Below are 13930 nucleotides of genomic sequence, written 5' to 3'. Positions count from 1 at the left end.
CCAAGGCAGTTCAAATATCACCAGAATGTCATCCTTGCTGCCATTTGACCCAGATCCGCGTTGGTCGTCTACGCCAACTGTCTCAAAGGAAATTCACCCTCTTCCCAAGGCGACAACAGAGGGATTGGCATTTTATTTGTTACAATTATACTTGTTTTCGTGTTTATAGTCAATTAAGGTTCAGTCGCGCACATACACGCACGCCTCAGCTGTCTTGGGCTATCTGTCCAGGACAGTGTCTTAGTGAGAGAGAAGTCGGTGATGTTGTCTCAGGTCTAACCTTGGTGTCGTTGAACTCGCTCTAGGTGGGAGTCGGAACCGGGTCGCGAACCAAGTATCTACACCACCGAGGCCGGTCGTATCTAACGGGACAGGCTGGGTGTCGGATATATATATATATTTTATTTTATTTTATTTAACAAAGTAAATTGCTTACAAGTACAGTATATATTTCAGGGCCCCGTTTCAGGAAACGATTTTAATGCTATGATCATCTAAGGCTGGTTTTTCACGTGTTATGATACACTTTTCACAATTCACGCATGAACAGAAGAACGAACAATTCATTTTCAAAACCGGTTTCGGTTGCGTCGTAGTTAGGCCATCGGTCTACAGGCTGGTAGATACTGGGTTCGGATCCCAGTCGAGGCATGGGATTTTTAATCCAGATACGGACTCCAAACCCTGAGTGAGTGCTCCGCAAGGCTCAATGGGTAGGTGTAAACCACTTGCACCGACCAATGATCCATATCTGGTTCAACAAAGGCCATGTCAGAATGTTTGAAATCCTATAGCTGATGATTAATTAATCGATGTGCTCTAGTGGTGTCGTTAAACAAAACAAACTTTAAACTGTTGAAACGATAAAACCGTATTCCGTATTCCGATATCAACATCGTCAAAAGGAGGTTAGGCAACGAGGTGATTGCTTCCATGATTACCATCAGATTACAAGGACCGTCACCCCCCCCCCCCCCCCCCCCCCCCACCCCCCACCACCCAAATGGCAGCTAGATGATGATCTGAACATTTTACTAAGAAGGATACTAACCTTTTGGGTAAAAATGGATCTAATATATTTTTTAATACTGATATTTCTATAATGTGCCTGTTAAGGTCTTCATAATCTAGGGGTCAGTCAAGTGCATGTGTTTTAATGGAATTCTTTAAAGGGGTAGAGGCACTCTAACTATCATTGTTTTCACTCTATACATATATACCTGAGTATACACACAACTGACAGTAAATATCTTCAGGACTTTTATTGTAAAACATTGTGTTGTTTAATATGACATATTGCAGTTGTACAAAACTGTATGCAATATATATGCCTTATGAGGTGTGCATTATATTAGGTTGCACTCATGGGCGTATGGGGACTCTTTGATTTAGGGGGGCTGGAGGGGTTGATTTTCCCCACTGTTTTCCCACTGTTTTGCCCGAATTTGGGGGGGGGCAATTGCCCCCCCCCTGCCCCCCCCCCCCCCCCCCCCCCCTCGTACGCCGCCCATGGTTGCACTTTAGAAACAACAGTTTCGGTGAGGTTGTCAGTTCATGTTAGAATACACCAGATCATGGTTGCCATAAAAACACATAGATGACACTTTTTAAAAAATGTATGTTATCAGTATAAGGACCGTTACTCCCCCACCCCAAAAAGCCAGCTAGATGATGACTTGAATATTTTCTAAGAAGGATACTAACTTTTGGGGTAAAAATGGATCTAATGTATACCAAATACTTGTTACGAAACTCGGCGTTCGACAAAAAAAAAAAAACATTCTAGGCCATACGACCGTCTAACGAAAATACGGGAGATAACTCTAATGTCTTATGTATTCGGCAATTATCGCTTAGCAAATAAACTGACAAAGTTACTTCACGGATGTCCCATACCAATGAATACACACAAGTGGTTTGCGAAAAATCGGTAACCAATTTATTATTTAACTAATTCGGACGATTTTATTCATTAAAGGGGAACTTACGACTACTGTAAGGTTGCTTTGTGGAACGGCTGTAAAGTTTAGAGTGCCAATTGTAAAACTATACTTAAGTCACTACAATTAACCATAGCTACAATTCTTTCGTAGAACGGAGCCCTGGTACATACTGGATTCGCCTACCGGTAACGGCGCCAGCCCAGAGCGAGTTTAACGCTTCACTGGGCAGCGGCCATTACACCGACTTTCCTCCCATCCCTAGCTAGACAGACCCATTCCATGACGCAAACGTACTGTAGAAGTTTATTTTGTTTAATGACACCACTATAGCACATTGATTTATTAATCATCGGCTATTGGATGTCAAACATAATTATGTTAATTCTGACATAGAGTCTTAGAGATGAAACACGCTACATGTTTCCATTAGTAGCAAAGGATCTTCTATGTGTGCCATCCCACAGACAGGATAGTACATACCACGGCCTTTGATATACCAGTTGTGATCCACGTACTATATCAATACAATAATTTTAACATGACTACCGGCCTCGGTGGCGTCGTGGTTAAGCCATCGGAGGTACAGGGTTCGCAGCCCGGTACCGGCTCCAACCCAGAGCGAGCCTTAACGACTCAATGTGTAGGTGTAAGACCAAATACACCCTCTTCTCTCTCACTAACCACTAACAATTAACCACTGTCCCACTGCCCTGGACAGACAGGCCAGATAGCAGAAGTGTGTGCCCAGGACAGCGTGCTTGAACCTTAATTGGATATAAGCACGAAAAATAAGTTGAAATAAATAATAAAATGACTAACACGAGAAGAGAACTAGTGGATTTTCTCACGAGTTTACTCAGATTGCACGATCATTTACAGGTACAAAGGGACTGTGTTTCGCTTTCAGTTTCGTTTTCGTTTTCGTTTTCATTTTCGTTTGCCGTTTACCGAACTGAGATACATCTCCTGAGGCGGGAGGAAAATGTCTGCCTAGGTGGACACTGTTTGATATCCAGAGTACGCTCGCTGTCACAGAACATGTAGAAGCGGGGCGCGTTGTAGATGGGCTGGAATCCGTTGTTTCGCCCCTTACAGCTGGGATGTCGCCGCTCGCAAGGACGGCATTTCGTTGTCTGGCACAGTTGGAGATACTGAACGTAGTCGCCTGGAAACAAATGTTTGGGTTTTTTTTACATGGGGTTAACGATGCATTCTTTGGAATACACGCGTGTGCAGGCAAACACACACGCATACATTTACACACACACACACACACACACACACACACACACACATATACACACACTAACACACACACACACACACACACACACACACAAACACACACACACACACAAACACACACACAAACACATACACACATACACAGACACATACACAAATACATACACACATATACACAAACACATATACAAACAGATACACACACAGACACACACAGACACACACGCATACACAAATACAAACACACACATACATACATACACACAGACACACACACACTTACATACACACACACAGACAGACACACACGAACACAAACACACACGCACACACATACATACACACATACATACACACAAACACACATACATACACACACACAGATATATATATATATACATACATACATACATACATACATATATATATATATATATATATATATATATATATATATATATATATATATACACACGCCAGTCCTGTATTGGTGTCAGTGTGTGTGTGGGGGGGGGGGGGGTAGTTAACACCATTCATCAGAATTGATCTCGCGAGGAACTCGGATACGTCCCGCTGTGTTTGACGGTCGACCCTGCCGGTAACAGGTTTCCTCTCTGAGGTACCGAACGACAAAATAAAGGAAGTCGTTTATTAATGACACTCGAGGAAACAATGATTATTGTTACTTTCTTCATCGACGTCGCCGACGGCATTAAAGAAAAAAAATGTTTTTTTTAATGACGCACTCAACAAATTTTATTTACGGTTATATGGCGTCAGACATATGGTTACGGACCACACAGATATTGAGAGAGGAAACCCGCTGTCGCCATTTCATGGTCTATTCTTTTCGATTAGCAGCAAGGGATCTTTTATATGCACAATCCCACAGACAGGATAGTACATATCACGGCCTTTGTTACACCAATTGTGGAGCACTGGCTGGAACGAGAAATAGCCCAATGGGCCCATCGGTGGGTCCACCGATGAGAATCGATCCTAGATCGATCGCGCATATTTAATGACGCACTCAACAAATTTTATTTACGGTTATATGGCGTCAGACATATGGTTAAGGACCACACCGATATTGAGAGAAGAAACCCGCTGTCGCCACTTAATGGGCTACTATTTTGATTAGCAGTAAGGGATCTTTTATATGCACAATCCCACAGACAGGATAGTACATATCACGGCCTTTGTTACACCAATTGTGGAGCACTGGCTGGAACGAGAAATAGCCCAATGGGCCCATCGGTGGGTCCACCGATGAGAATCGATCCTAGATCGATCGCGCATTAGGTGAGCGCTGTATTATACAAATAAGAATATCCACTGCCTACTCTTTATGATTTGCAGGTGTGGAATTTAGCTCAGTCGGTTGAGTGTTCGCCTGAGGTGCTTGCGTCGCAGGATCGAACCACCTCAGTGGGTCCATTCAACTGATTGTCGTTCACCAAAAACAAAGCTTATGTTTACCAGCAAAGAATGAGTATGCACCATTCCACAGACGACGTAGTACATAGCAATACCACTGTTACACAAGTTATCGGGCACTTGCTGGAACGAGAAGTAGTCCGATGGGCTTACCGACGTAGATAGGAGTCACTTCCAACTTTTTACTGCTCGTAAATTCATGTCTGCGTGCCCAGGTACAGGCACAAACACACACGCACGCACAGACACACAGAACATACATACATACACATGTATACACAGATAGAACATACAACACACATACATGTATATACACATATAGAACATACACACATGTATACACATATATCCACATACATATATAGATACGCATATACAGAGAACGAGAGAGAGAGAGAGAGAGAGAGAGAGAGAGAGAGAGAGAGAGAGAGAGAGAGAGAGAGAGAGAGAGAGAGAGAGAGAGAGAGAGAGAGAGAGAGAGAGAGAGAGAGAGAGAGAGAGAGAGAGAGAGAGAGAGAGAGAGAGGTGGGGGCTGAACGAGAAACAAAGAGAGAGAGAGAGACAGAGAGGGTGAGAGAAAGAACGAGAGAGAGAGAGACAAACAGACAGATAGAGAGGGAGAAGGAGAGAGGAAGAAGGACTAATTTTTACTAGTTTAGTATTTCATCTCACACGGCGCCTTGGGAACTCTCCGTGTGCCGCACTGCACTCTCTTGAAGTGTTCACACCGCTTGTTCCGCTCCGAGAACAGCTGTGGGTAGGGACATTCCATGACGTATTTGGCGTACTGCCCCGAACCTCCGGTTTGCGAGCAGTCGAAGTACTGACCACAGCTGACGGGACTGGGCAATTTGGCGTTCGGGTTCCACCGGCAAATGGTGTCTATATAGGCTGAAATACACCATGCAACTTTTGTTAATAACATCACTATGTCTATGAAGCTATCAATCGTTAATTGATAAATTATAGACTATATTGCTATACTAGTATGAAGGCTGATCGTGCAACGATGAGTGTTTAAAAGCACTCAGTCAGGGATTTAATGGGCCTTATTTTTCTAAATATGGATTGTAAATCGAACTTATTCATTTGGAATACCATATCTCGTTATTGTATCATCCAAAACATTTTAAATGAACCACGATGGAGGGAATTCCATAACATTTCCTTTATGAAATTTGGAACTCTTTTTAAGAAAAGTTATAAAATGTACAGCAAAACCTACTCGTAGTGATAAGGTTATATATATGACAGCCGTGTAATGTATCCTTGAATTTTAAATAAACGACTGGTGCGTATGGAGACTTGGCAAATGAGGGCCAGCTATATACATGGCAAATAATTATAAAACTATTATTTTATGACAAAATAACTGCGAATACGCTGAAATAAAATAATAAACATGAACTCACAATTTTTTAAAATTATTATTATGATATTTAAAAAAAAGAATGTTGTTTTTTGGGGTTTGTTTTACGGAGCTATCGTACAGAGTACCACTGCAGGCGCGTGTGCATGGAATTTAGCTGGGGCGGGAGTCTAGACGGCTACAACTCTTATAGTGCTCGGTTCGAAAACGGGTAGCATGTTTTCCAGCGTCGCTAATGTGACCTACAACCAGCCAATCGTTTTTCGCTAAACGTTTGACTGAATCGCAAAGTGGCAATTCGGTTTAATGTATAGCGTAAAAAAAAAAAAAAAAAAAAAAAACCCAGTGTACTGTCGCATGTTTTGCCGTCCAATAGTTGGCTTAATTATAACTTAACCCAGTTGAATGCAGCTCTACGTGCAGGGGCAAGTTCAGCCTGCCGTTTGTGTGTGTGTGTGTGTGTGTGTGTGTGTGTGTGTGTGTGCACACGCACGTTAATCTTGCATTTTTATACCCAAACAACCAGATAAAGAAATTTTTTTTTATTTAACGACACACTCAACACATTGTATTTACGGTTATATGGCGTCGGACAAACCACACAGATATTGAGAGAGGAAACCCGCTGTCGCCACTTCATGGGCTACTCTTTTCGATTAGCAGCAAGGGATATTTTATATGCACCATCCCACAGACAGACAGTGGCTGGAGCGAGAAACAGCCCAATGGGCCCACAGACGGGGATCAATCCCAGACCGACCGCGCATCGAGCGAGCGCTTTACCACTGGGCTACATCCCGCCCCTAACAACCAGAAAAAAACACCCCAAAAAGGTAGTAGTAGGCTGCTGCTAATAATAATAATAATAACAATAATAATAATAATAATAACAATAATAATAACAATAATAACAATAATAACAACAATAATAATAATAATAATTTTGTATTATTATTATTATTATGTTGGTAAAATCACGTCGCGGTGGGGTGGGTGGGTGTTGGTTGTTACAGAAACATCACATAAATTTAAAGGGGGACCTGGGAGTGATCTCAGCGTTACTGGTACATAAAAAAAAAATATTTGGAGTTGTAATGCCCCTTGCAATTTTGCGCATTTAAAATATGACTACATACAGCAAAATAACCTTTTAGTCATATTTATTTGCGGTAAAATTCACTTTTAAGGAAAGATATCCGCCCACATCAATATAAAGAGTAATTTTTTTTTAATGGGGCTTATATATGGAATGAATGAAGGGGGGGGGGGGGGGACCGAGCGGAATTTGCCAAATAAAATTTGAACTTTGCCATATGCAAACAATGTCACGACACAAACCAATTTTTGTAGATGGCTTGTTATTATAACCAAAACATAATTTGAACTTTGTTATATGCAAATGATAAGTTTCACCAATCAAAGCCATTTTGTCGTATGGTCGTACGTGTGAAAATAAAGCCGCAAACACATTTGTCCGGGGTTTTTTTTTTCGTCCGCTCACGTTTCCGCACACGTTATCCGTCATCCATTGTCCGTTTTGTACGAACACACCTGTCATGTGTTTTAGCAAGATCGCATACCAACAGTTGCCGGACGACAACATAACAATGCAAATACTTTATGTCCACGTTTGTTGCATGCTATATAGTTCGAAACACAAACAAATTCTCAATAATGATTTGACATGTCAAAATTTCTTCAACTCGGCTACAATACTGATGATGCTAGTGATGTATTGTTACAGTACTGGTATAGAAAAAGAAGAAGCAAGAAGATAAAGAGGTTGATTAGAAGATGGTGGATACACCATATCAATATGAAACGCACTGGCCACGGAGAGTATCACAGAGTTGTTATACAACTACAAATGGATGGATATAGATTCCACCAGTACTTTAGAATGACCTGAAAACAGTTTGCACTAATTGTATACTTAGTAAAGCCCCACATTGCTAAAGAAAACACTCATTTGAGGGATGCCATATCAGGACTTGAAAGACTTGCTATATGCATAAGCTACATTTAATTATATATTTATTTAGTTAGTTAGGTTTTTAATTTATAACGATGGCACTGGGGCACTCGTTCTCGGTTGCTGGGTTTTTTGGGTTTTTTTGCGTTTTTTGTTTGTTTGTTTGTTGTTTGGGTTTTTTGTTGTTGTTTTTTGCTTTTTATGTAATACAAAAAGGTCGCTAACATTCCATTCATGCTGACCTGCATATTAGTCCACAGCTTTGTAAAATCCGAGATCCACCCCTGCATTATTCATAACTTTTAACTCATCATTATATACAAATGCATGGGTCAACATTAATACTGCTTTATCGATACCTTCGTTAAAAATAAACAATGAACAAACGAATATGACGTCACATTGTGGGAATCCGTATGCGCATCCAATGTCCATCTATTCGCAGCAATTGATTTCAGTAATATCGAATTTGGCGGACGACGGATAACGTGTGCGGAAGCGGGAGCGGATGAAAAAAAAATAGAGAGGATAAGTGTGGTCGCGACGGGACATTCCTGAGTTTGCTGCATTGTAAGATGTTTCCGACTAATAAAATATTTCTACGATTAAACTTACATATTAAATTCCGTCCCAAAATCGTACGGAATTCATACGAATGTTGTGGGGGCCATATTGGGCCCGTGCGATGCTGTCTACGACGTGTCTACGGGCTTACGGCCAGTAAAAATTTCTACGACACATCGGGAACTTTTAACTCCGTGCTAAAATCTTCCGATGCGTCCTACGGCGAGGAAAAAACCGCCAAGGCGCACGCAGGATAGCCACTGCACCCTTGTGGCCGCCGTGAGATTTTGCAAATTTTCCCCGAAATTTGGGTCCGTACGGGCGCCTTATCCCGAATCGGTGGATATGTGACTCAGTCATTAGTTACGCCATATCACTGTAAATACAATGTGTTGAGTGTGTCATTAAATAAAACAGACATTAGTTACGTTACTGATTCCCGCGAACACGTCTAAGAACACGTGGTGTTGTATAACACAGGTATATGACAGCTGGACATGTGTACCACAACGGCGAAAATCCGTCTACATTCCCCCAATATGGATATTTAATGACTTTACTTAGTCAAGTGTTGAAGAATTTAAAAGGGAAAGACTTCCGAACGTTCCAGCATGCATGCATGCTAATACTATCACTAGCCTCAACCCTAAACCTAAGCCTGAATGAACTGAATGCTGGAACGTTCGGAAGTATTGCCTGCGGTTCTCCAGATTAACACGTGCTCATCAAATACAAGATAAACAGCGCACGTACCTTCCGGATTTCAATGTAAGTTATGCCAATAAAAGTTCACTGTATCATTCGAGTTCACTGTATCATATGGGGGTTTATTTATTTTTTTAAATATAGGTGTAGTTAAATCAAAAGTGTAGGTGTATCATGGGCATGGTTAGGGTATAGGGTTAGGGTTGGTCTTTAGAACCTTTAATATTGAGGGATACGTGTCGAACGCTTTCTGTTTTAGGTATAGGGTTAGGGTTGGTCTTTAGAACCTTTGATATAGAGGGATACGGGTCGAACGCTTTCCGTTTTAGGTATAGGGCTAGGGTTGGTCTTTAGAACCTTTGATATAGAGGGATTCGGGTCGAACGCTTTCCGTTTTAGGTATAGGGTTAGGGTTCGCCTCGGAGGCCCCATGACCAAAACTGTAGGAATATTCACCGATACAGTGTGGTATAACTATTACCTATTCCAGGTGACTTTCCATTTTTTAATCTTTTAATTTCCAAAATTATTTCTTGTTCATCGATTCTTCTATTTAATGCATTTATTGTTTCTAAATCAATGTCTTCCACGTGTATTTCGCCATTATTTTCCTCTGGATTTCCAAAGTTTAGGTCTCGTAAGAAATCATGGAAACGTTCTAATGGTGGCAAGTTATCCTCAGTGTTTGTGGGCTTAAGCAGCTTATAAAATGCGTTTTGGGTGTTAGACCTCAAGTTTCGCATTTGTTTTTCCATTTTAAATGTGTGAGCTGTACGTTCTCTTGATAAACATTTTTTTATAAGATTTGCTTCCATTTACTAAACTAAGTCTATTACAAGTGGCTGTGAAATTTGGGGATTTGAAAATATAAATATTATAGAAAAGATTCATACCAATTCTTACGATATTTAGCGCCTGTCAGGAAAAGTACTCCAATATATACATGTATATGTTTGTCACGGGGATCCTATAATACCCGTAACTGAATAAAACACGATTATCCAAATATCTCTCCTAACTGTATATCTATTAGATCTCTCTGTAACGGGCAGTTATACCCGCGTGGCTCGTCTCTAGGTATGAACAGAGATAAGATCCTATATAAAGTATATATAATATAGAACGTTTAGTTCACTAGAAAACACAACAAAAACACAATACACTTTGGAATCTGTATTAATCTACGCTGACAAATGTACTGCCGCAGTAGTTAATTAACAACAACAAATAGTAACAACCCAGAACTGATCACTTAATTAGTTAATCACTAGGTGTCTAGTTTATACAATATTCTAATCACTTCACCGTGACACAACACCCACACGTGTGATAATTGAGAAACGCTTCCAGGGGAACTTAATTAATAAAGGAATTACAACTCTATTCCTAACTGGTTAATTTTTAAATAACACTTGTCTACTCATTCAGTAACCTTGTAATACAGAATTAATACGGGTACCTATCACAATAAAGACAATAACCTACAGTTCACCTAGGTCCTCTAGGATGACTAGTTAAGCTTTATATATATTAGAACAGTGAGCCTACAGTATACTGCGTCAGATTACCGGCAGCACCGTCTAAATAATATTGGTATAATACAGTATTAAAATAGTTAAAGTCACATCAATCACATCAAGGTTATACAACAGAGCAGAAATAATATATTTTCTAGTCCGGACGGATAACGTTCCTCCTGGAAACCTTCCTATGTTTCTCCCTGATATCTCTAAAACCCTAGCTTTTTATTATAAAATCCCAGTATCGCCTGGGGGTACAACGCGGCACCGAATACCTACAAGTGATATTTCCACAGCGACCAAGACGACAATTTTCCTTAGATGGCCAGACTTGCTGACGCCTAGTCGCCAAAATCACGGTCGTAAGAACCGCACTCGCGGAGGTATTACGTAACTACTGGCCACATGGCCTCCGCATCTGGGCTGGGTGTGTATTAGGCACAGCTCGACCACGGTCGCGCGGAGGTATTACGTAACAAAGTGCCCATCTGGGCTTAAGTGCATATTGGAACTGCACACGGCCCTCTAAAACAATTAATATCGCCACAGGCGAAAACAAAATTAAGAGCATGTTCCGTCACACACACCCACCTCAAAAAGGATATTTCCTCTACTCTAGGATTAGGGAAATATACTACATTAAAACAAAATGTGCGTTAACCGACGCATCCGGGCATTTATAACATATAGTAATAAGATGACTACCAGTAATCACACTGAGTCTCTGAGTCCCTGGTATACAATAAAATATATAAAAACAAAACAGAAATCAAGAACGTCAACACATTATCACAACGTTCAACTTCAGGACAGGGCATCAGCGATTACATTGGATGTGCCCTTGATATGTTCAATGGTAATTGGGAATTCCTGCAGAAGAAGACTCCATCTCAAAACTCTCTGGTTGGTGGCTTTCATTCTGTGAATGAAGGTAAGCGGATTATGATCAGTAAAGACCACCACTTGATACACTGCCGATTTCACGTAGATCTGAAAATGCTTCAGAGCTTGTACCATGGCCAAAGCTTCCTTCTCTATAGTGGAATAGTTCACCTGGTGTTTGTCGAACTTTTTGGAGAAGAAACTTACAGGATGGTCCAGTCCATTTTCGTCTTCCTGGAACAGCACAGCTCTAGCTCCCACGTCACTGGTATCCACAGCTAGCTTGAAAGGCATTCGGTAGTCTGGTGCTGCCATCACGGGACACGAGGAGCGCATCAGCTTGAGGCGGTTGAATGACTTCTCACATTCATCTGACCACTGGAACTTCGTTTCCTTCTTTAGCAGTGTCGCACGTTTTCCAGGTTTTCTCCGATAGGCATGCTGTCGAATCGGTGTAGCGTTGGGTTCCAAGCGGACATCCTGGCTTAAGGTATTGGTAACCGTTGGAAGGTCCTGACAAATGGAAACACTGTCTTGTTTCAACGTAGTCAACTTTGCTCGCTGGGGGCTCAAGTCTGCTAGAATCTGGCCGTTGGCCAACTTGATCTCCGCAGTCTTGACGTCATCACAGGAAATTGAGTGTCTCTCAATTTGGACAGGTAACTCTGGAACTATCGGCAGTCTGTCAAAATAACCTGTTAGCAAATTGATGTGACAATACCTACTTTTCCTAACCCTATCAGGAGTGTTTATCACATACCCTGTCTCATTAACCCGTTTGTGCACAACATAGGGCCCGAAATACCTGTTCTGCAATGAACCCCGTTTAATGGGAAGGTACAGCAGCACCTTATCCCCTGGTTTAAATTCCCGACTCTTAGCCTTCCTACCAAACACTGAGTTTATTTTACTCTGAGCATGGTTCGGTTGCTTCCTAGCTAGTTCGGTCGCCGGCAACCTCCTATCTCTACCTCTCTTATTCATTAATACTCCCTTGTCCATATCATAACCTGACTTCTGAGCCTCCATCTCACCCTCTGTTAACAATGTAGTGCGAGCTGCCAACAAATTTGGATCAGCCCCCTGCTCTAGAACTAACTCTTGTCTATTACAAGGTAAGGCCCCTCTATCAAACACGACTGGTTCATTTACCCTCTGCGGGAGGTCAACAGGTTCCACGCCATTTGGTTCGTCAGTTGACTTATCTACCATTTTACACATAACCTCATCCACTCCAATTTCATGGCTCACACACGTATCAGACAAATCACAAATATCCTCTAGGTATTGTGTTACCCTTCTGGCCATAGCCTTAGTCTTTACACACGCGGGATATCTAATCATTGTCAACCTCACACTCTTCTATTGGTAAAGGACTGTCTTTAATTAACAATTGGTCACATTTCAGCTGACAACACTGACTAGTCAAATCGTTACCCAACAAAACTCCTATGTTTTCAACAGGCAAGTCCTTCACAACACCCATAACGACTGGTCCCATCACAAACTTCGAACACAAGAAAACGTTATGTAACCGGACAACCATTTTTTCTCCAGTAACCGAGGTTAAAGCCAAACTATGTCCTGTATCTGAATGATCAATACCAGCTAAACACTCTGACGTTATCAGTGACTGACTACACCCGGTATCTCGATAGATTGATATTGCCTTAGGACTCAATTCTTGTTTCACATCACAAACCATACCAGTGGACACATACGGGTTTACTTTCTCTGCCATGGGACTAACCATTAACTCTCTCGCTAACAGAGCTGACCTCACTAAACCGACGACGTGCGCATTATCGCGTTTCCTTTTAAAACAGTCCCCGACAAGATGGTTATCCTTTTCACAGTAACTGCAATGTGGGCGAAAAGTTCGTGCATTGGCTGATAATGCAGGCCTATCCTTACTTTGCCCACCAGGTACATTCCTTGCCTGACTAGCTGACCAACTAGATGACTCTCCCCGATAGTTACTTATCACCCTGTTGTACAGCGCTACCCTGTACTGCCTGAGCTTTGTGTATTAACACGTAATCATCTGCCACTATGCCTGTCTCCTCTATCTTTTTGACATCACGATCCTCTAAATGAATACGTAAGCTAACTCGTCATCCATTTTTAATGTCCTGTAAGATCAACAACTCCCGTAACTCGGTATATGACTCTACCTGATGAGACACCACCCATTTATCAAACATCCCTGTCTTCTTAGCCACAAACTCACTATAAGACTGACCTTGCGTTTTTCTCAACTCGCTATACCGTAAACGATAATCCTCAGGTCGTA

The 13930-nt window shown here is 41.5% G+C and overlaps 1 protein-coding gene across 3 annotated transcripts in view; it reads right to left on the bottom strand.

Annotated features, from left to right (window-relative positions):
• Window positions 1–2778: 2778 nt before the first annotated feature.
• The window catches only part of LOC121367600, a 43571-nt gene continuing 32419 nt past the window's right edge, over window positions 2779–13930 (bottom strand). For all 3 annotated transcript variants that reach the window (XM_041491877.1, XM_041491895.1, XM_041491886.1), the window contains exons 3-4: window positions 5298–5516; window positions 2779–3108 (exon numbers count right to left, since the gene is read on the bottom strand). In XM_041491877.1, the coding sequence (XP_041347811.1) occupies window positions 2888–3108; window positions 5298–5516 (440 nt within the window). In that variant the 3' untranslated portion in view covers window positions 2779–2887. The remainder of the gene's footprint in view (window positions 3109–5297; window positions 5517–13930) is intronic.

The sequence above is a fragment of the Gigantopelta aegis genome, chromosome 1, assembly GCF_016097555.1.
Source record: "Gigantopelta aegis isolate Gae_Host chromosome 1, Gae_host_genome, whole genome shotgun sequence".
Taxonomy (NCBI): Eukaryota; Metazoa; Mollusca; class Gastropoda; order Neomphalida; family Peltospiridae; genus Gigantopelta; species Gigantopelta aegis.
Note: the sequence above shows the minus strand (reverse complement) of the source record. Positions and strands in the feature narration are given on the sequence as shown.